Source organism: Balaenoptera ricei, chromosome 13 (genome assembly GCF_028023285.1).
Source record: "Balaenoptera ricei isolate mBalRic1 chromosome 13, mBalRic1.hap2, whole genome shotgun sequence".
NCBI classification, from domain to species: Eukaryota; Metazoa; Chordata; class Mammalia; order Artiodactyla; family Balaenopteridae; genus Balaenoptera; species Balaenoptera ricei.
The window spans coordinates 40,793,877-40,818,448 of record NC_082651.1 but is presented as its reverse complement, the minus strand read 5'-3'; the positions used below and the strand labels follow the sequence as shown (position 1 = coordinate 40,818,448).

Here is a 24,572-nt window from a genome sequence, read left to right as displayed (position 1 = left end):
TGATGGTCAACAGGACCTCAGAGAATGTCTAAGGTCTTCTCATCACCTCATAAACCTACTAAATCCTGCTGGGACCTTACAGCTGGTATTTGAAAGGTAAAGCAGAACGATGCTCTTAACTAGCAATTCCAAAAGAACATGAGGAACTGAAAGCCACTGTGCATTTCCAAAGCCTACTCTATCTGGTTAGTCTATCCTACCGCTAACAAAACCAAGGGCTTGACCGATCTCTTTTCCTTTGCCTCGGGGTAGGGGCTCAGGGGCAGTGAGGTGGTAAGAGGGCGTGGTGCTGAGGAAAGCAGGTGCCAAAAGGCTGAGCCAACCGGGGCTTTAGGCAAGAGAAGCCCCTAAAGTTCTCAACGGCTGCTATGTCTTCAGATCTTGACCTTTGGAAAACTTTCTAACTGGCTCATGCTAAAACTCCAGAGACGGCATATTCCTAGAGCACAAACCATGGGCAGTTCTGGCCACCAATTCCACCAGATGGAGAGACCTAACTGGGAAGCATGGAGGGAGAAAGTCAAGGCCAGGCTGAGGTTGCCAGAGCAGCCCCCAAACCCGACTAAGCCATTGTGATAGATCCCAGGAATCTGTTATTCCCCAAAAAGGGCCCACAGCCCCTGACATCTGTTGGTGATGGCTAACTCTGGCCCCAGCCTCTGCACACTGGACCTCCAGCCCACGGATAGTTCTAATGGTAGAGAATTAAGGACACTGCCCAGACTCATTTCTCCTTGGGCCAGGCGGCTCCTCTCCACCATCCCCCGGGAACTTGGCCAGCTCTCTGACTTCACAGTCCCCTGGCCTGCACGGAGATAGGCTAGGAGAGGGGACGGAAGGAACCTGGCACTGGGGAGTAAACTGCTCTCAGGCAGACTTCCCAGGGCCTTTGGCCAATCCTGGCCCATTTTTTTTTTCCTGTGGGGTGGCCCTGTGCAGAGGGACAGACTAGAGGCCAGTGGGTCAAAAGGCCAGAGAGCCCATAAGGACATTTATATCCATATGGTAGGGAGGTTCTAATGAGCACCATTGCTTTATGGCTCTGGCTGACGGTGACAGCCACAAACGAATTGAGACTTCTCTCTCTGACCTAAGCTTTAGGGCCTTCAGCCTGGAATTACTCATCAAGCATGCTTAGACACCGTGTATAAGGTACAACCACCCACGTGTGGAGGCCTGTGCTTGGATGGGCGGAAGAAGGAGAGATGACAGAGGTTTAGAGGTTTAGGTTGTAAAGAAAGCGCAAAGGTCCCCAAGGCTATGATGATTATTGTATTTGGTCCCTTAAACATTAACTGCACAATTATGTTTGTGGAACTGGCTTGATTTAGGGTTATTTACCCCAGAGAACAGCTCCTTTACCTTTTCTGGATATACTATAAATCTAAAGAAAACCAACACAAAGCAAAACAAAAAGAAATAATAAGGGAATAAAAACACTTCCTACCTTTATAGGACATTTAATTTAACATCCTATGTGATCATTAGTTTCATGACTCCTCAAAGCAGCCCAGAGACAGGCAGCCAGAGCCGGCTTTCAGCTCCCATAGGGAAGTTCCAGAAATAAGGTAGGAGAAAGGGAAAAAGAGGGCGGTCTCTAGGCCCCAGAGGCCAGGATGTTTTAGCCATTAAGACCTGGAGTTGGGATTACTTGAAAGAGAAACTCAAGTGCCCTGAGGGCTGATGGTGGCATGCTGGTTTGTACCCTGGAACGCTCTAAAACCAAAGGAGAGCCCTCCCCACGCCCCACTGCATTCTGTAAGCCTAGGATCTGGATCTACTTTGGCTACGGCCACCTCTCAATGAACGGGGGCCCCTTCTCTTTCCTGAAATGTCCTCATCAGGTCTTTGGGTCTTTCCATGTCTCACCCTGCTAAGAAGTGTCAGGTTGAAAAGGAGAGAGTGTCAAGGGGAAAGCAGGAATGGGTCAGGTAAAGGGATTGATTCCTGTGAGGCTGGGAAATACAGATTTTAGTGATCTGGGTGGCCTTTGGCCCTGTTGTGTTTGGAAGGGAGCTTTTAAACCCCGCTGATCGCTCGGGCTAAGCACATGGCTTTATTACCGGCTAGGCCTCCAGAATGCTACCGAGAGGCTGATTATTTTAGCCTATTGTTGATCCATAGGAAGTAGATAAGACAGTAGTTCTTGGATCTAGAGATTCTCAGGAATAGAGGAGTAAAGAACGGTTGAGAGGCACCTGGCCAAAGGGAATCCTAGAGCCCATTTAGACACATAATAGGACATCTAAGCACCAACTCAAAAGCCATTTCAGCTGGGTACTGAGAACTCTGGGATGAGGCCTTGCCTCTAATAAAGAGTCTTCGATGACATGTAAGCACCAACTCAAAAGCCATTTCAGCTGGGCACTGAGAACTCTGGGATGAGGCCTTGCCTCTAATAAAGAGTCTTCGATGGGAGATCTTAAAGCCATGGGCCTCACCACTGGGAGGGAGGGGAGAGTGCTGAGGAGCTCCCTTGTGTCAGGGCTGAATTGCCAGGGCTAGTCAGGGCTAGGCCCTGGGCCAGCAAGAGTACTGAGCGTGCCAGGAAGCTGGGTGGGAACAACCCTTCACCTGGCACCGATGGGGGAAAATCCCTGTTACCACTCCCAGCCCCAAAGGAATTGGTAAGCCAAGGGTCACTCTAAGGACCAAGGAGAGAGGAGGCGGCCAGCCAGTTGGCACCAGACTGGTTTAGTAGATTAGTATGTCAGGGTGGGGACAACTCACAGGGTAGGGATATTAGTGTAGTCATTAGTGTCAGTGAGGAGACCAGAAGGACTTGCCTCAAAGCGATGGAAAAGGCCCAAGTGAATAATATACTTACTCTCTAGATATCCTAGGGAAGAAGGTCATTGGGAGAGAGAACCATGGGAAACAAAGTCAAAATGGAAACATCAGTCTCTGTCTTGATCTGGAGAAAGTCCACTCTGGGCTCTTAGTTTCTTGGCTCCAAACACACACCTCTGCCTCCTTCCCTTCTCTCCCTTGTTATGTTGCACAGTAGGAAGGTACACCTCAGCCTCTGCTTCTGTCTAAGGCTCCACTCTGGCCTCCTGGACTCTGATCCTTGCCTTGCTAGGATTTGAGACCTGCTTGGCTGGCTATATACGTCGACTTGCTACACTGTCGAGATGCAAGGCACTCTCCTAGGAAGCTTCTAAGAAGCCAACGGTTATCTAGTTCGATGACAAGAAAAAGCTTCCCTTCTACATGGGCCTTAGTCTCTGGTCTGCCAGCTCTCAACTAGGTAAGCTAAAGCCAGAGCCAGGCTACAATGAATAGTGGATTCCAGCATCTGGGTGACGTGTTGGTTCGTGAGATGTTCCGGAGCTGGCTAACTCAATCTCAGTGGAAGCATCTCTCCGTCAGACATGCTACAGCCCTGTAGCAGGACTTGTGCGGGCCAGTGACTGCCTAAGGCAAGAATTAGGCACCTCCAACACAGCTTTCTTGGGACAGTCAGCACAGTAAAGCTCCATCTGGCAGGGGCGGGGCTTGGAGGGGCAGGTGAAGGTTTCAGTAATTTCAGGAGCTTCTCTGCTAGGAACCAGAAGCCATCTGTTCTGTGGGGCTGTTCTCCATCCATCATCATACCCCAGATGGCTGGGGCCAGGCTCACTCTGTTCACCAGGCTGAACTGAGCCCCAAACTAAGGCATCTTCCTTTCTCCTCTTGTCATCTCTAGGTAAGCTCTGAGGTAATGTCAGAGCCCAGCTGACCCATACTTGCCCTAGCTTGTCAAGGCTCAGGAATTAAGAGGCTACAAGAGGAAGACTGGCCTGCCAAATCCAATGATGGAGACTGCTGAGAGCACCTATGGCGACTTTAAGAATGGGGCCTCTTTGCGGTCTTCTCAAGGTATTGGCAAAGAGAAAATTATCCTCTATACCAACCCGCCATCCCCATTTCCCCACCCCCCCCGACACAGACCACTGGATGGGTACTCACTTCTCAAGCAGGGTCAGAGCTGTCACAGGGTTTACCCGGAGGTACTTGCAGGTGGGCTGACCATAGTCAGCAAGGTAGGTTGACCAATCCCACTGGAGGAAGAGATCTAAAAGCTGTAAAATATCCAAACCCCCACCCCAGTAATTCATCAGACAGATAAGACAAATCAGGATCGCAGAAACTCCTAGCATCCTTCACTACCATCTATAGTAGACTTGAAAAATAAAATTTAAAATATAGTAAGAGAAAGAATGGCTATAGACTGTATTGCAATTAAGGAAATAAATGAGTAATCACTATAAGGCAGAGTCATCTCTTCCATAAGCACTGTAATGTTGCTAAGAGAACATGCCGTTAGCAGACAGCTCTCAGAGGCAGGCCTGTAATGAAACTAACATTGGACTGAATCAAAACACAAGACTATCATAATGACCACTTATTCGCTTAATAAATACTCGTGAAATGCCTTCCATGTGCCAAGCACCATTCTAGGAGCTCAGAATTCAACAATGAACAAATAAAGGTGGATGTGTCCAGTGCCACATATACAACTATATGAGCTTTCAGGTTGGAAGGTCTGGGTTCAAGTACGAGTTTCATGACTTGCTGCGTTGACTTTGCCCAAATTACTCCGTTGATATAGACACGTGCACATGCCAGAAACAAACCAGACACACAGACAACACAGAAACACTGAACCAAGGCATAAATGGGCCATGCAATTTTACATGAGGCAACATACTACACCTATGTGGACACTGGCTGAACAGATGGAAACCTGTTAACTACATTTTGTCAAAGGCTTTCTTTCCCAGACAGCTTTAGCCGCAGGTATCACTCTAATAAATATTTAAAAATTGTAACTGAATAAAGCTAAAAAAGAAAAATGGAATCAGTGCCTTTCAAAGGTAGGGGTGATGAAAGGGGAGGTGTTAGCTTCCCTCTATAAACTTCTAGAGGGGTCACCGTCCCAGACTCACATCATTACATAGAAGAAGGACCTTCAAGCTGGCTTTCTAGCAATGAGATACATATAAGTGCTTTTGGACTCAAGACATTTCTCTACTTCTCCCTTTCCAAGAGATAACAGTTGATGAAGATTGTATATGGCTATCACTCTGTGCAGAACAAAGAGAGGCCTAGAGTCAATCCAATGCCAGAGCCTGGGCTCTTAGGCACACCTTCTTCCCTTGTCTGTCTTCACTGCCCAGCTGGGCAAATGGGCAGTGTGGGCCTTGCCCTACTTGGCCAAGCTTCCTCTTCTATCCACTCTCTTAGAATGGCTGTTATGAACTTCCTCAGACAGGATGGGAATTGGCTGAAGTCCCCAAAATTTTGCTAAAACAGAGAAAAGCCCCTACACCCTCAGCCAAGAAAGGGACGCTAAAGAAGAGAGGAGAGGGGGAGAGAGACAGACACGTTGGTTGGCCTGGGTCATTATGGTCCCAAGAGGCCCTCTCAGGTCTCTTTTAGGTCATGCCTATTTTAGTTGGCAAGTTAAAGGGCTCCTACCACTTCCTTTTGCTGTCCCCAGGCCTTGCAGAGCTCTCCTTTAGAAGAAATATTTCCTTGACTTCCTATTCTAATCTTAGTATTTCTATCCTATAGTGTCCAAAGACCCGTCAAGACAGTTCCTCCTAGGAAGCATGACAGACACTTGGAGTGTCCCTTGTTCTAAAGGTCTTCTACAAATATGATTACGCTTTTCCCACAAATCCCAAGGAAAAAACTATGAAAAAGATAGCATTTTCTTAATTAAAATTTTTTCTCAGAAAATTTAAAAAACCTTCTACTGTTTGCATGCTAGGGAGCTAACAAAAGAAAGGTGAAAGAAAAACAAATAAGTTTAATTGGAAAAACATGAAAACGTGATTTCTTAAAGTGATTTCAGGTATTACTTTTCAGATGTGGACATATATATGCATTTAATAAAAATACCTTCTCTACTATCGAATTCCTAATTTCAGTGATGGAATTAATGGTATCAGTATTTTCTGATTTACTGCAAAGAACACCATGTCTTTTGGGCTGATGAAACCTGGGTAAATCACCAGTGGGGTGTGGAGGGCAGTTCATAACTTAGCTCTAAGGTTTTCTATTTTTAAATTCTTGCCAAAGTCTCTCAATGCCAGTACTGAGACTAAGAGCTCTGGGATGACAAGCTACCTAATTTATCCCACTCTGGGCATGGAAGCTACACAAACTCTATTAAGCTCAACCAGTATAAGCCTGTAGCTTACACTCTGGGTCTGTGCTGCTTTCTACAGTTCTTTTCAGTGGCCTGTACCTAGGTCTGATGGCCTCCTCTGAGACAGACGGACACACACTAGAGTCTGGGTGGGACTTAACTAAGTTAACTGCCTTGGGGTGCAGTTCTACTGGATTCCTTAGAAACAGTGTTAGAATAAGAGAACAAGAAAACCGGCAGGCCTGTTTATCAATACAGCACTTTGGTCTCCAGACTATGATTTTCAAAGGTGAACCAGGCCCTCTCAGCCTAGCTCTCTGCATGCAATGGCCTTGTTAAATCTCGATAAAGTCTCTCTCAAGGATGCAGAACATTCAGTCATCACTAACGATCACATTCTTTTTTATTTTAAAAATTTTTCATTTGGAAATAATTTTCAATTTATCAGAAAGTTCTAAGAATAGACGTAGTATAAGGAGCACCATATACCCTCCTCCCAGATCCATGCATTGTCAACATTTTACCCCATACGCTCCATCATTTGTGTTCTCTCTCTCTTTCTTTCTTTGCACACACAGTATTTCTTTTTGGAGTCTCTTGAGAGTAAATTACATATATCATGGCCCTTTATCACCCAGTATTTCAGTGTTCCTAAGAATTAGGGCTATTCTCATAATCACAGTATGGTTTTTAACTTTAATAAATTTAATATTGATACTGTCTATACCCTAATTTTATAAATTGACCCAATAATATCCTGCATAGCCTCTTTGTTTATTTAGGATTAGGTATTACATTTAATTATCTACTGAGCCTACTTTAATCTGGACTATTTCCACAGTCTGTCTCTTTCTTATATGATATTGACAGTTTTGAAGGATGTCAACTCTTCAAAAGTTCCCTGTCTCCTTTTTGCCCCCTTAGTTTTGGTTTTTCTAATGCTTGTAAGATATCGGACATGCATTTCTGGCCAGAGTATTACATGTGATGTTATGTCCTCCTCAGGGTATCACATCTGGAGGTATACAATATACAGTGTTCATTTGGCTCTCATTGGTGATATTAATTTGGATCACCCAGTCAAGACGTTGTCTGATTTCTCCACCGTCTAGGTATTATATTTTCTTTTGCAACTAGGAAGCAATTGAGGAGACAATTTAAGACCATGTGAATATACTGCTCCTGGTTAAAATTTCCCCTTAGATTTAGCATCTATTGAGGATTCTTCTTCGCTTTGGTCTTTACTATGATGGTCTCACACTGATGACATTCCAATTCTATCCTTCCCTCCACGTTTATCAGTTGTCACTCAGCATTCTACCATAAGCAAGTGCTCTCTCCTTCTCCCCCATTAATTTATCTATTTTATTATTGGTATGGATTCATGGGTTTCCATTTTTTCAATGGGTTATGTTCATTACTATACCTAATTACTCTGATGCTCAAATTGTCCCAGGTTTGGCAAGTGGGAGATCTGTCAAGCTAGAGCCTGTGTCCTTGTGACATGCCCCCATGATTTTTTTTTTTCAGGACTTCCTTACTTTCTGGCATAATAAGGTGTTGCAGGTTCATCTTGTATCTACCATGCCCAGCTCTGAAATCAGCCATTTCTCTGAACAGCCCTGGTTTCTTTTAGTGGGAAAGTTATTAGAGATCAAGATTTGGGTGCTAGGTGTCCTCATTGCTACTTGGGGACAATCTATGGGGAGTAAAGCCCTCTCAGCGGACAGAGCTAGGAAATATATGCATGTAATCCACATATACACATGCACACATATACATACATACATGTGTACTTATATAAGCATCTATGCACACACATTTTAGAAATCATGAGTTTACACCAATACCTCCAATTCTACTCATTCTCACAGAGTTCTTTTTTGCCTTCCTCTATTCCATATACACATGTGCTTTCTTCCACAGTGAGAATCCTGGCTCTCAACGACATCATCTCATTCACTAATTTGCTCAATCCTATAATATATCTAAGATCAGTTCAGAATTGTTTGTATATACCACTACAAAAAAAAAAAAAAAAAAAAAGCCTGCTAAAAAGAGTTTGAGATTTGTTTGCAATTTCCTCTCCCAACCTGATTGTGTATAATCAAAGCCTATGCTCATAAGCCACTTGGATTAGTCCTTTTTAAATTTTCCCTTCAGTTTGGTTATGGTATTCATCTAAATACAACTGGGTTCATTTGTTTCCATTTGCTTTTAGTTTTAGGCTCCTCCCTCCCATCTTTCTTAACTTAATTTTTTACATATGTAGGACATTAACATGCTTCCAAAAGTCAAAACAATACAAAAATGTTAACTCAGAAAAGTGTCACTCTTTCCCTTGTTGTATCCCTTTCACCCCAATTCCTACCATGCCTTATAGGTACCCAACTCCATTGTTTTCGGATTTGTCCTTCCTATGTTTCTATTTGAAAAGATAAGCAGATACACGTATGCTTTCTTATTCCCTCCTCTTTCTTTCACAGAAAGTAGCATACTATATATGCATTTTAAGGCATCTTACTTCTTGATGTTTATAAGTAGGTGGTGGATGGAGAAGAAGAAAAAAGAGGAGCATCAAAGGTGGGAGACCAAACTTAAGATCACTATTCCTCAAACTTTATTGAGTATCACTTTTGCAGTTTTTACCACATCCTCATGCCACATGTGTTATTATTAACTTAACATTTTTGTTTGTATTGATTCATATTTTGGTCATAAAAATTTTTTAAACAATACTTTACATCATTTTCACAAATGGGAAACCATTCATACTTGTCAGAAATAGAAGATAACTCAAATACTAGCACCACAATGAGACATTCCCTTTGTCATCACAAAGACTGTAACATGATTTAGTGTTTAATGGTGCATCTGGGTATTATCTAAACCTGTATCTCAAGTACCACTTCATATGGCCTTCTGTACCTCCAGTATTCCATCCACACTATGTTTTGGGATTAGTTTGTGACTTCAGTCAAGAGTTAAGTGATGACAGTGTGCCTGGAATAGTGTTAAGTGGTGTATGTGCACAAGGAAGCACCTATAACATCAGTCTCATTATAAGAGAAGATCAGTGTACACATGGGCCCTGTGTCCTGGTCTGGTCAGGAGAGTCCATAGCCAAGGGTCTGGTTTGGCTGGTAAGGCCTGGTGAGCCTGGATGAGCTGGAGCAACTTGCTAACACAACCACAAGGATAGTTCATTTTTCTCATCACCACGTATCCTCGTTAGTTAGTGGGTTTCCATGTAGTTGGCTTTTGATAAGCTCTTACTTCTGCATCAGGACAGCGTTAAAATTCTTGATTCTGCATGTGATGACTTCTGATTGAATTTACAGAACCACACTGTGGGCCTGCACTATGTTCATTCTATTTATATTTCTTAAGAGTTGCATAAAAATTATAACCTTCTTAAATTTAAAAAGTTCAAGTAAAGTGACCTCTTCTATTTACTCATAGGATTTGAAACATGAATAATAAAACATATTTGCTTATCTTGGATGTTCTTAATGAAGTTATAAACCCACTGAATTCAGTAAATGTTTTTAAAAGCATCTAATATATGCAAGGACAGGGGTTGGCCTTTCAAGTGATATTAAAATATGTGGTTCTCCCTCACATAGAATATTGTAGAAGAAAAACATAAATAACTGTAATCCAAGCCAAATAAGTTAAATGCTATTAAGTGACATATTCTTCTTCTTTTTGAACCATCAACCGAACGTTTTGCAAGTTTTTCCACTTATAACAAAATTTAAAGAGCAAATATAAATTGTGGTTCAAAACACACACACACGTGCATTGGGTTTAAGTTTACTTTGATTATCAGACAATGTTTTAAAGGTGATAGGAATCATCTCAGCAATAACAAATACGTTACAATTATATCTCTGTCATAGAGTCAAATATGGAAATTTGCCTGCATTTTATTAACATCAGTGGCAGATTTTGTTTTTTAAAAAACTTTTATTTTGAAATAATTTTAGACTTACATACAAGTTGCAAAAATAGTTTAGACAGTTCCTCTATACCCTTCACCCAGCTTCTCTAATGTCCACATATTACAATGATCAGAACCAAGAAATCAACATTGGTACAATACTATTAACTAAGCTATGATTTCATTCCATTTTCACCAGATTTTCTGCTAATGTCCTTTTTCTGATCCAATCCAGTATCCCACATTTCATTTAATCATCATGCCTCCTGAGACTCTTCCAATGCGTTATAGTTCCTCATTCTTATCTTTCAAGACCTTGATACTTACACTTTACTTTCAGTCATTTAAATTTTTTTTTTTCCTTTGGCTGTGCCACGCAGCATGCGGGATCTTAGTTCTCCGACCAGGGATCAAACCTGTGTTCCCTGCAGTGGAAGTGCGGAGTCTTAACCACTGGACCGCTGTGGAAGTCCCCAGTCATTTATTTTGCAGAATGTCCCTTAATCTGGGTCTGCCCAATATTTGTTTATGGTTAGACTGAGGCAGTAGTTCTCAACTAGGGGAGATGTTGCCTCCCATGGGACATCTGACAATGTCCGAGACATTCTGGGTTGTGACAAGGCTGGATGATGGTAGTGGTGGTGGTGCTGCTGGCGTCGAGTCAGTAGAAGCCAGGAACGCTGCTACACACGCTACAGTGCTCAAGACAGCCCCACGACAGAGGATTACCAGCCCCAAGTGGCAACAGTGTCGAGGTTAAGAAACTGGATTGGGGCTTCCCTGGTGGCGCAGTGGTTGGGAGTCCGCCTGCCAATGCAGGGAACACGGGCTCGAGCCCTGGTCTGGGAAGATCCCACATGCCGCGGAGCAACTAGGTCCGTGAGCCACAATTGCTGAGCCTGCGCGTCTGGAGCCTGTGCTCCGCAACAAGAGAGGCCGCGATAGTGACAGGCCCGCGCACCGCGATGAAGAGTGGCCCCTGCTCGCCGCAACTAGAGAAAGCCCTCGCACAGAAACAAAGACCCAACACAGCCAAAAATAAAAAAGAAATAAATTTATGAAAAAAAAAAAAAAAAAGAAACTCTGGAGTGAGGTTATGCATTTTTTTTTTTTTTTTTTGCAAAAATACTATAGAAAAGGAGTGATACTGCCCCCTTCTCAGTGCATCGTATCAGGTATATATATGATGCCCACATATCTCATTATTGATCATTTGGTTAAGGTGGTGAGTTTCTCTACTGCAAAGTTATTACTTTTACTTTTGTAAATAATTAATACATTTCTTATGGGAGATATACTTTAATACTATGCAAATATCCTGTTTCTCCTCAAACTTTTGTCCACTAACTTTAACATCCGTTGGTGGATCCTGCCTACAACAATAGTTATTATTAATATTGATAATATTAATAATTTTAATATATGTAGTTATTAAATGGAATTCTCCTGCGAGGAAAAGTGCTGTCCCTTTTCCTCCATTTATTTATTTATCCAATTATTTATATCAGTATGACCTCACAGATATTTATTTTATTTCATGGGTTATAATCTAATACAATCATTATTCATGTTGTTGTTCAAATTATTCTGGCTTTGGCCACTAGGGACGCCTTCAGACTGGCTCTCCGGTGTATTTTCCACCTGTCCCTATCCTTTCTTGAAGAATTCCTTACTTGCTGACACTATAAAATGTTCCAAGTTCATCTTGCACTTTCCCTGCCCTTGCTCTGGAACCAGTTACTTCTCCAAGGAGCTCTAGTTCTTTGTTTTGGGGAATGGTTTTTAGAAACCAAGATCTGAGCACTTAGCATGCTCATTTCTTTTCTTTTCTTTTTTTTTTTTAACATTTTTATTGGAGTATAATTGCTTTACGATGGTGTGTTAGTTTCTGCTTTATAACAAAGTGAATCAGTTATACATATACATATGTTACCATACCTCTTCCCTCTTGCATCTCCCTCCCTCCCACCCTCCCTGTCCCACCCCTCTAGGTGGTCACAAAGCACCGAAGCATGCTCATTTCTATTGAGATGTTATTGCCTCTAGGCCCTCTCAGTGGACAGAGCTAAGAAATATATGTATGTTTATTAACACATCTATATCTTTTGTGAATATATTTTAAAATCATGAGTTCATATTTGATGTCCATGATTCCAGTCAAACACCAGAGGATTCATTCTCTCCTTCCCTCTTTCCTTATTTATCACATCTTTCTCTGACAATGACAAACCTGGCTCTCATTATATTTTACTTACTGGTTCAATCCTAGTGCAGTATGAAGTAGTTTCAGAATTGCTAATCCATACCCATGTGAGAAAAACAAGTTTACTAACTAGAGTATAGTATTTTCATACAGTTCTTTTTTGTCTTTAGCCTTACAATTTCCAGTCAGAATACTGGTTTTTATTTTTTTAATTTAATTAATTTATTTATTTATATCTTTATTGGAGTATATTTGCTTTACAATGGTTAGTTTCTGCTGTATAACAAAGTGAATCAGCTATACATATACATATAATCCCCATATCTCCTCCCTCTGGCATTTCCCTCCCACCCTCCCTACCCCACCCCTCTAGGTGGTCACAAAGCACTGAGCTGATCTCCCTGTGCTATGTGGCTGCTTCCCACTAGCTATCTATTTTACATTTGGTAGTGTATATATGTCCATGCCACTCTCTCACTTCATCCCAGCTTACCCTTCCCCCTCTCTGTGTCCTCAAGTCCATTCTCTATGTCTGGGTCTATATTCCTGTCCTGCCCCCAGGTTCTTCAGAACAATTTTTTTTCTTTAAGATTCCATATATATGTGTTAGCATACAGTATTTGTTCTTCTCTTTCTGACTTACTTCACTCTGTATGCCAGTCTCTAGGTCCATCCACCTCACTACAAATAATTCAATTTTGTTCCTTTTTATGGCTGAGTAATATTCCATTGTATATATGTGCCACATCTTCTTTATCCATTCATCTGTCGATGGACACTTAGGTTGCTTCCATGTCCTGGCTATTGGAAATAGAGCTGCATTGTGGTACATGACTGTTTTTGAATTATGGTTTTCTCTGGGTATACGCCCAGTAGTGGGATTGCTGGGTTGTATGGCAGTTCTATTTTTAGTTTTTTGAGGAACCTCCATACTGTTCTCCATAGTGGCCGTATCAATTTACATTCCCACCAACAGTGCAAGAGGGTTCCCTTTTCTCCACACCCTCTCCAGCATTTGTTGTTTGTAGATTTTCTGATGATGCCCATTCTGACCGGTGTGAGGTGATACCTCACTGTAGTTTTGAGTTGCATTTCTCTAATGATCAGTGATGTTGAGCAGCTTTTCATGTGCTTCTTGGCCATCTGTATATCTTCTTTGGAAAAATGTCTATTTAGGTCTTCTGCCCATTTTTTGATTGGGTCGTTTGTTCTTTTGATATTGAGCTGCATGAGCTGCTTATATATTTTGGAGATTAATCCTTTGTCTGCTGATTCGTTCGCAAATATTTTCTCCCATTCTAAGGTTTGTCTTTTCGTCTTGTTTGTGGTTTCCTTTGCTTTGCAAAAGCTTTTAAGTTTCATTAGGTCCCATTTGTTTATTTTTGTTTTTATTTCCATTACTCTAGGAGGTGGATCAAAACGGATCTTGCTGTGATTTATGTCAAAGAGAGTTCTTCCTATGTTTTCCTCTAAGAGTATTACAGTGCCCGGTCTTCCATTTAGGTGTCTAATCCATTTTGAGTTTATTTTTGTGTACAGTGTTAGGGAGTGTTCTAATTTCATTCTTTTACATGTAGCTGTCCAGTTTTCTCAGCACCAGTTATTGAAGAGACTGTCTTTTCTCCATTGTATATCCTTGCCTACTTTGTCATAGATGAGTTGACCATAGGTGCGTGGGTTTATCTCTGGGCTTTCGATCCTGATTCATTGATCTATATTTCTGTTTTTGTGCCAGTACCATACTGTCTTGATTACTGCAGCTTTGTAGTACAGTCTGAAGTCAGGGAGTCAGATTCCTCCAGCTCCGTTTTTTTCCCTCAAGACTGCTTTGGCTATTTGGGGTCTTTTGTGTCCCCATACAAATTTTAAGATTTTTTGTTCTAGTTCTGTAAAAAATGCCATTGGTAATTTGATAGGGATTGCATTGAATCTGTAGATTGCTTTGGGTAGTATAGTCATTTTCACAATATTGATTCTTCCAATCCAAGAACATGGTATATCTCTCCATCTGTTTGTATCATCTTTAATTTCTTTCATCAGCGTCTTATAGTTTTCTGCATTTCTGCATACAGGTCTTTTGTCTCCTTAGGTAGGTTTATTCCCAGGTATTTTATTCTTTCTGTTGCAGTGGTAAATGGGAGTGTTTCCTTAATTTCTCTTTCAGGTTTTTCATCATTAGTGTATAGGAATGCAAGAGATTTCTGTGCATTAATTTTGTATACTGCTTCTTTACCAAATTCATTGATTAGCTCTAGTAGTTTCCTGGTGGCATCTTTAGGATTCTCTATGCATAGTATAGCGATGTCATCTGCAAACAGTGACAATTTTAATTCTTCTTTTCCAATTTGTATTCCTTTATTTCTTTTTCTTCTCTGAATGCTGTGGCTAGGACTTCCAAATCTATGTTGAATAATAGTGGCGAGAGTGGACATCCTTGTCTTGTTCCTGATCTTAGAGGAGATGCTTTCAGTTTTTCACCATTGAGAATGATGTTGGCTGTGGGTTTGTCGTATATGGCCTCTATTATGTTGAGGTAGGTTCCCTCTGTGTCCACTTTCTGGAGAGTGTTGTCATAAATCGCTGTTGAATTTTGTCAAAAGGTTTTTCTTCATCTATTGAGACGATCATATGGTTTTTATTCTTCAGTTTGTTAATATGGTGTATCACATTGATTGATTTGCATATATTGAAGAATACTTGCATCCCTGGGATAAATCCCACTTGATCATGGTGTATGATCCTTTTAATGTGTTGCTGGATTCTGCTGGCTAGTATTTTGTTGAGGATTTTTCCATCTATATTCATCAGTGATATTGGTCTGTAATTTTCTTTTTTTGTAGTATCTTTGTCTGGTTTTGGTATCAGGGTGATGGTGGCCTCATAGAACGAGTTTGGGAGTGTACCTTCCTCTGCAATTTTTTGGAAGAGTTTGAGAAGGATGGGTGTTAGCTCTTCTCTAAATGTTTGATAGAATTCACCTGTGAAGCCATCTGGTCCTGGACTTTTGTTTGTTGGAAGAGTTTTAATCACAGTTTCAATTTCATTACTTGTGATTGGTCTGTTCATATTTTCTATTTCTTCCTGGTTCAGTCTTGGAAGGTTATACCTTTCTAAGAATTTGTCCATTTCTTCCAGGTTGTCCATTTTATTGGCATAGAGTTGCTTGTAGTAGTCTCTTAGGATGCTCTGTATTTCTGCGGTGTCTGTTGTAACTTCTCCTTTTTCATTTCTAATTTTATTGATTTGAGTCCTCTCCCTCTTTTTCTTGATGAGTCTGGCTAATGGTTTATCAATTTTGTTTATCTTCTCAAAGAATCAGCTTTTAGTTTTACTGATCTTTGCCATGGTTTTCTTTGTTTCTATTTCATTTATTTCTGCTCTGATCTTTATTATTTCTTTTCTTCTCATAACTTTGGGTTTTGTTTGTTCTTCTTTCTCTAGTTCCTTTAGGTGTAAGGTTAGATTGTTTATTTGAGATTTTTCTTGTGTCTTCAGGTAGGCTTGTATTGCTATAAACTTCCCTCTTAGAACTGCTTTTGCTGCATCCCATAGGTTTTGGATCATCGTGTTTTTGTTGTAATTTGTCTCTAGGTATTTCTTGACTTCCTCTTTGATTTCTTCAGTGATCTCTTGGTTATTTAGTAACGTATTGTTTAGCCTCCATGTGTTTGTGTTTTTTACGTTTTTTCCCCCTGTAATTGATTTCTAATCTCATAGCGTTGTGGTCAGAAAAGATGCTTGATATGATTTCAATTTTCTTAAATTTACTGAGGATTGATTTGTGACACAAGATGTGGTCTATCTTGGAGAATGTTCCGTGTGCACTTGAGAAGAAAGTGTAATCTGCTGTTTTTGGATGGAATGTCCTATAAATAGCAATTAAGTCCATCTTGTTTAATGTGTCATTTAAAGCTTTTGTTTCCTTATTTTCATTTTGGATGATCTGCCCATTGGTGTAAGTGAGGTGTTCAAGTCCCCCACTATTACTATGTTACTGTCAATTTCCTCTTTTATAGCTGTTAGCAGTTGCCTTATGTATTGAGGTGCTCCTATGTTGGGTGCATATATATTTATAATTGTTATATCTTCTTCTTGGATTGATCCCTTGATCATTTTGTAGTGTCCATCCTTGCCTCTTGTAACATTCTTTATTTTAAAGTCTATTTTATCTGGTATGAGTATTGCTACTCCAGCTTTCTTTTGATTTCCATTTGCATGGAATATCTTTTTGCATCCTCTCACTTTCAGTCTGTATGTGTCCCTAGGTCTGAAGTGGGTCTCTTGCAGACAGCATATATATGGGTCTTGTTTTTGTATCCATACAGGGAGCCTGTGTCTTTTGGCTGGAGTATTTAATCCCTTCACGTTTAAGGTAATTAACCATATGTATGTTCCTATTACCATTTTCTTAAGTGTTATGGGTTTGTTTATGTAGGTCCTTTTCTCCTCTTGTGTTTCCCACTTAGAGTACTTCTTTTAGCATTTGTTATAGACCTGGTTTGGTGGTGCTGAATTCTCTTAGCTTTTGATTGTCTGTAAAGCTTTTTGATTTCTCCGTCGAATCTGAATGAGATCCTTGCCGGGTCGAGTAATCTTAGTTGTAGGTTCTTCCCTTTCATCATTTAAAATATATCATGCCACTCCCTTCTGGCTTGTAGTGTTTCTGCTGAGAAATCAGCTGTTAAGCTTATAGGAGTTCCCTTGTATGTTATTTGTCATTTTTCCCTTGTTGCTTTCAATAATTTTTCTTTGTCTTTAATTTTTGTCAATTTGATGACTATGTGTCTCAGTGTGTTTCTCCTTGGGTTTATCCTGAATGGGACTCTCTGCGCTTCCTGGACTTGGGTTGCTATTTCCCTTCCTATGTTAGGGAAATTTTCAACTATAATCTCTTCAAATATTTTCTCGGGTCTTTTCTCTCTTTCTTCTCCTTCTGGGACCCCTATAATGTGAATGTTGTTGCGTTTAATGTTGTCCCAGAGGTCTCTTAGGCTGTCTTCATTTCTTTCCATTCTTTTTTCTTTATTCTGTTCTGCAGCAGTGAATTCCACCATTCTGTCTTCCAGGTCACTTATCCGTTCTTCTGCCTCAGTTATTCTGCTATTGATTCCTTCTAGTGTAGTTTTCATTTCAGTTATTGTATTGTTTGTCTCAGTTTGTTTGTTCTTTAATTCTTCTAGGTGTTTGTTCTTTAATTGTTCTAGGTCTTTGTTAAAGATTTCTTGCATCTTCTCGATCTTTGCCTCCATTCTTTTTCCGAGGTCCTGGATCATCTTCACTATCATTATTCTGAATTCTTTTTCTGGAAGGTTGCCTATCTCCACTTCATTCAGTTTTTTTTTTTTCTGGGGTTTTATCTTGTTCCTTCATCTGGTACATAGCCCTCTGCCTTTTCATCTTGTCTGTCTTTCTGTGAATGTGGTTTTTGTTCCACAGGCTGCAGGATTGTAGTTCTTCTTGCTTCTGCTGTCTGCCCTTTGGTGGATAAGGCTATGTAAGAGGCTTGTGCAAGTTTCCTGATGGGAGGGACTGGTGGTGGGTAGAGCTGGGTGTTGCTCTGGGGGGCAGAGCTCAGTAATACTTTAATCTGCTTGTCTGCTGATGGGTGGGGCTGGGTTCTCTCCCTGTTGGTTGTTTGGCCTGAGGTGACCCAACACTGGAGCCTACCTGGCTCTTTGGTGGGGCTATTGGCAGACTCTGGGAGGGCTCACACCAAGGAGTACTTCCCAGAACTCCTGCTGCCAGTGTCCTTGTCCTCACGGTGAGCCACAGCCATCCCCCACCTCTGCAGAAGACCCTCCAACACTAGCAGGTAGGTCTGGTTCAGTCTCCTATGGGGTCACTCCTCCTTCCCCTGGGTCCTGATGTGCACACTACTTTGTGTGTGCCCTCCAAGAGTGTAGTCTCTGTTTCCTCCAGTCCTGTCGAAGTCCTGCAAGCAAATCCCACTAGCCTTCAAAGTCTGATTCTCTAGGAATTCCTCCTCCCATTGCCAGACCCCCAGGTTGGGAAGCCTGACATGGAGCTCAGAACCTTCACTCCAGTGGGTGGATTTCTGTGGTATAAGTGTTCTCCAGTTTGTGAGTCACCCACCCAGCAGTTATGGAATTTGATTTTATTGTGATTGCGCCCCTCCTACCATCTCATTGTGGCTTCTCCTTTGTCTTTGGATGTGGGCTATCTTTTTTGGTGAGTTCCAGTGTCTTCCTGTTGATGATTGTCCAGCAGTTAGTTGTGATTCTGGTGCTCTCGCAAGAGGGAGTGAGCACATGTCCTTCTACTCTGCCGTCTTGAACCAATCTCATCATCTTTAATTTCTTTCATCAATGTCTCACAGTTTTCTGCATACAGGTCTTTTGTCTCCCTAGGGAGGTTTATATCTAGGTATTTTATTCTTTTTGTTGCAATGGTAAATGGGAGTGTTTCTTTAATTTCTCTTTCAGATTTTTCATCATTATTGTATAGGAATGCAAGAGATTTCTGTGCATTAATTTTGTATCCTGCTACTTTACCAAATTCATTGATTAGCTCTAGTAGGTTTCTGGTAGCATCTTTAGGATTCTTTATGTCAGTCAGAATAGTGGTTTTTAAATTACTTAGGTTAGTTCTTTTCTTCCTCACTCCTTTCAGTGTAGATTTATTTTTCACTGCTTGTGTTCAATTTGGACCCCCACCCCACCACATTCTGGTTGGTTTAAATCATGTATTTTGGGGAATGAGTCAGAGCTACATAAAAAAGTATACTCAGAAGTATCGTTCCCTCCTCATCCCAACTAAGCTGTTCTATTCTCCCCATTTCTTTCTACATCTTTCCTTTCGACCCTTCGCAGGGTTCTGGTTTATCCTTCTTTTGCTTCTTTTGTACAAATGAGAAGATACATGTGAATTTTCTTATATCCTCTTCTTTCTCACCTGAAGGGTAGCATGCAATAGATACTCTTTTGCACTTCTGCTTTTTTCACTTAACCGTAATCCTAGAACTCATTCCAAAAGATGCTAATTCCTTATTAATGATTGTATTCGTGATTTATTCATATACATGCGGTTTTTGTAAACTAGATAAGTCATTTTCAAGGGACACATCAGACATTATGTTTGGGGGCATTTTATCATTTAACTGGTGGAAGAGGAGTGTTGTTAGATATTTTCAGAGTAGAACATACTGATAAATGTTATGGCTACTTCAATCAAAAGCAAACTGAACCAATCATTAATGATGCTTTGACCTCAAACACAGAGTTATTTGTTTATGGTATTTATCGGAACAGGAGAATTAAACTCATGTAGTAGTTGATGTGACATCTTATAAACTACATAGGTTAATAAAAATTGTAAATTATGTGATTATTGGTTACACAAAAATGTGTACAAGTGGGAAAAGATAGGACAAGGAAAGACATTTGAATCAGGTTATACTAAACAAGCTACTATGATGGAATATCTGTTTTCTTTTTTCTTTTTTTGGCCTCCTCTATGACTTTTATCTATATGACTTCTAACTAGGGCTTTGGCAGTCCTAAAGCTGTCTCTAATATATTTCTGTTATTTCAGAACATGCTCATGGCTTAATAGGACTCAAATTACAATTCTGATTTCATGCGGGTGGGGGAGTGGGAAGGACAAAGACCCAGAAAGGATGAGCAAATTGCTGAAAATCACAAAGTAGACAAGTGGTAGAGATGGCTTGATGGCTTACATTCCCCAAGACGCCACAGCTGTTTATTTTTCAAAATCTTCATTGATTCAGCCTTTGGGTAAGGTACTTGCCTAAGGCTAGGTCAAACTTCTGAACAGATTTTCTTTTTTGCAATGGTAGCTAAGAAAGACTAGCAAAATCCAAGTGAGTCAAAGTGAAAACTAGTCCAAGACCAGAGAGTGAGTTAACTGGACAGAGTGCAGATAGCATTAGAATAGCAGAACAATTGCAAACTTCTAGGAAATACCTTCGAAAGGAGATACTAAGATAAAGTAGGACTCCGTTGATCCTTGTTCATGCATATCAACATACATACTTCTCCAACAGAAGATGTGGAAGTGATTTCAAATGGATGAGTTGTTCACAGGTAAAGGAGAATTATAGGTTAATATGCAAGCAAATGATCCTGAGGGTGCCCCTGTGTTCTCATAGGCAGAAAGGATTACCCACAGAACTCAGAAAGTAAAAATGAAAAGACTGGTGAAGAATGCCCGGCTTGTTCCCACTACTAGACTAGTATTTGTTACCAAAACAGTTCATATCATGCTTACTTTTGGTGAGGAGAAGTGTTTTATATATTCTCGCCTTTACCACTAATTCCTGAGATGTGAGCCTCATCACCCATGTAGAATGGGAGCTTCCCAAGGATGGGGATCATGTTTTCTCCTTCGACTACTCTACAGCATGGGCCTAGATTACTAGCAGGGCTAGATTACTAGCAGGTAGTCAGTAAAAACATGTTACATAGAATTAAAGTAGGTAAACTGACAATGTTATAGGAACAACATTGGATAGATGGTGGGATGGACTTATAATTTGTGTTTCTCGCAACAAACTTTCCAAATAGACCAAACCTAGGGTCCTTCTGACCAGCACTAGAAGGAAGGTCGTCTGAGGAAGAAGGAAACATCAAACAGGAGTGATAATAGCCATGACAGACGAGTGGGAACCCAGCCCTGGATATTTGGTTCTAAGGTCCCAGGGGAAGATCCTATGACTAGTGAATGGGAATTCAGCAGATGTTTGGCTTCAAGCAGTCATCTGGGCTGGCTCTTAGCGGGCAGCATGGGGCCTACCTCATGTTAGGGAGAGCCACCTCTTAAAGATTCCATGGGAAGCAAAGGACCATAGGAGCGAAGGTACACACAGACAGACACAAAGACACATGACAATAGCCATACCTCTTTCCCCCAGGGGTGATTTTCTTTACATGTTTTCTTTTGAACAGGCACACTGAGTCCTGTAGAGAATTGTGTTCCCAAAGTAGGTATGTCCTTGAAGTAAACCTGATTTACGGAAATCTGAATTTGCACTTTATATACATTCCAGAAGAAATCTTCATGTTAAACAGGTTAGACGGCAAAACGATTTCAAATAAAATGCTCCTCTGGAACACTTAACATATAATCTAAATGACAAAATTCTAAATATGCTACCTCTTCAGAACACAGCTACCATATAAAGTACAGTCTACTTACTTACTTAAGAGAACAGTAAACATACAGAACACTAAGCCAGGAGATTGTTTTTTTTTTTTTTTTTTTTGGTCCACTCCCAGTCTTTGACAGGATGAAACCAATCGCATCATTATAAAGTATTTTTCATAAACACTAATGCACAGGTGCCTTTTAAGAGGCAGTTTAGCACAGCAAAAAGACCCTCAGGCTGGGGGTCCCCTGACTGACAGCGTGACCCCAGATAAGTCACCAAATCTGTTTTTCTCATTCGGATATGGAAACATAACAGCTCCTATCAATAGCTGAGGACAGATCAAGAGGACAATTGTGGGAAGTCCACCAAAAGGCATGGACTTGACTAATGACTCATTTGTGTTTATTGCCCAAGGTTCCCCCAACGCCTTGTCCCTGGTGCTGGGTCACTCTCATTCAGAGAAGACCATCTGTCTGCCTCCCACATATCCTCAGGAGCACTTCCTGACACAGAAATCTGGGCAAACACAGGAAAGAGAAAGCAGCAATTATTTTAACAAACACAAACTGAGTACCAACAATGTATCAGGCATTCTTCTAGGCACATAAAAGGATGAATAAGACATCTCCAGTCTTGAGGAACTCAGTCTAGTAAATAACAGATACAGAGTGATGTTAGCGCTCTGAGATGTACTCTAACAGGGTGCAAAGAAAGTTCAGAAGAAGGGCATCTAAGCTTGAGTCAGGTAGGTGGGGACTGCCTTAAGAATAAGCAGTACAAATGAAGCAAATGATAAATGGCCTCATATGCTAACAAGCTAAGGAGATTGAATTTTAGCCTGGAGGCTTCTCCACTTGTTTTCAGCAAAGCTGCTATGTGCTTTCTTCTAGATCATGGGCAGGAAAACTACAGCCACCACTTGTTTTTGTAAATAAAGTATTGGAACACAGCCATGCTCATTGGTTGACGTATCGTCTATGACTGTTTATGTGCCATAACAGCTGAGTTAAGTAGTTGTGACAGAGACCATTATAGCCTGAAAAACCTAAAATATTCACTATCTAGTCCTTTACAGAAAAAGTTTGCCTCTAGATGCAGGCCAGGGAGGGCAGTGTGGTCTGAAATTCTCTCAGATGTAAAATGTCTAATAGCCACTAAATTAAAGAAGGAAAGAAAATGCTTTCAAGGAGACCATTCTGATTATAATGAGATGGCAAAAACTTCATTATCTTAACATCAGGCATCGGAATTCTTTTAGAATAGAGAAACGTGTTTGGGGGAAATATCTTGCTCTGTAAGATCCCCAAGGTGCCAAGACATATGGTAGAGAAGGGGGATGGAATTTGTTACTCTGGTTCTTGAGAGGCAGGGAGCTAATCTAAAGAGAGGAGACTTAACTAACATGTATGAGAAGGGTTAAGAAGGGAATTCCTATTGCTATTATGGCCCCAAACATCTTTGGAGATCTGGGATGTCTGATAAGTGACTTTTTAAAAATATTTATTTATTTATTTATTTATTTTTGGCTGCATTGGGTCTTTGTTGCTGTGCGCGGGCTTTCTCTAGTTGCGGCGAGCGGGGGCTACTGTTCGTTGTGGTGCGCGGGCTTTTAATTGTGGTGGCTTCTCTTGTTGCGGAGCACGGGCTCTAGGCATGCGGGCTTCAGGAGTTGTGGCACGTGGGCTCAGCAGTTGTGGCTTGCGGGATCCAGAGCGCAGGCTCAGTAGTTGCGGTGTACGGGCTTTGTTGCTCCATAGCATGTGGGATCTTCCCGGACCAGGGCTCGAACCCATGTCCCCTGCATTGGCAGGTGGATTCTTAACCGCTGCGCCACCACGGAAGTCCTGATAAGTGACTTTTTCAAAGCTGTTTGCTGTGTAGTATGTGATATAAATCCCTAAAAAGACATGCCCTCAATCCCATTCTTTAGATAAATCTACTGTTCTTAATTGTTGGGTGAATGATTTATTTTCCCCCTCTGAACTCAGAAAGTCTGAGTTTCACACTTAGAAAGCTGAAAAACTACACCGTGGAAAGGGGAGCCCAGGAAACAAGAAGACTGGAGGTCTAGGGATTCACAGAAATCTGAAAGAGGCCTTTGGATATTCCACAGGCTATGAAACTGGGGTGGGGAGAGGTTCCAAGTTTCTCTGGATCTCTATAGGTTAAAGGGATCTGGCTTATACCCGAGTTTTGCAACAATGGCCACTCCATAGGCTGGCACTGGGGCCTCCCAGAAAGCTCTGCCCTTCTCCTCTTTTTCACCCTGGCTGAGTACAGGCAGGCAAAGGGTAAGCAGTGGCTGTGCTGTTCCCTGATTTCCCTCCAGCCCAGCTGCCAGGTGGGTGGAAGCTTCATTCAGCTCTTTATCAGAGACCAATTGCACATTGGCAGCTCCGCCTGAAAGGGGATGTCGCTCTGAAAAATATTTATTTGCCTCATAAATGTGGGTTTATAGGTTTGCTATCTAAACTTTTCACCTCTGAGACTACTCTGGTAAAGAGAAAAAGAAAAATAGGGAGGCTTAAGGCTCTCCCACTGTCATCAGTTGGTGTCTGAGGGAAGATTTCCAAAATTTAAAAAATCGAACACCAAGCATTCCATTGTGTCACAGACTGTCCTATAAGGCCACTTCTCATTGATGACAGCATCTATCCTGCTGCAGGGTGATAATAACCATACTATACATATATGTTCAAGGGGAGGATGGGAGACCTCTGCCCTGGGCTGACTGAGTTGCCCCTTGTTGGGGTGGGGAAGCAGGGAGGCAGGCAGGTGTCGGTTTGGGATGGAGCTGCTGCCATAGATGTGGTAGCAGAAGGAGGTGGGAGCCGTGGGCCAGTTTCCTTTCAGGATATTGTGATTTGCTAAAGATTGCTAGGTAAGTGGACTAGGGACTATACTACTGAGTTTTAACTAAACTACCCTCCCTCCCTCTCTGGCCAAAATAAATAAGTGGTTTAAAAATACCCCTGCAATTAAAGCAATTATACGCCAATAAAAAAAATAAATAAATAAAATAAAAATACCCCTGCAAAGACACCATTAATTGAAGACAATATTAACAATGTAAGTATGAGCAAACATTAAGAAAATGGCAGAACTTACAAGTCTCCGTATCATGTGCAAGCTCTTTGTCATCCACATTACAAAGTAAAAA

At 41.2% G+C, this 24,572-nt stretch overlaps 1 protein-coding gene across 2 annotated transcripts in view; it reads right to left on the bottom strand.

The window, feature by feature from the left end:
* The window catches only part of EXOC6B (exocyst complex component 6B), a 727,664-nt gene that overhangs the window by 12,864 nt on the left and 690,228 nt on the right, over positions 1-24,572 (bottom strand). The window contains exon 21 of one of the 2 annotated variants that reach the window (XM_059942975.1): positions 3,952-4,064. The exons of the other annotated variant lie outside the window; for it this stretch is intronic. Coding sequence (XP_059798958.1) covers positions 3,952-4,064 — 113 coding nt within the window. The remainder of the gene's footprint in view (positions 1-3,951; positions 4,065-24,572) is intronic. 2 annotated transcript variants of the gene reach the window in all.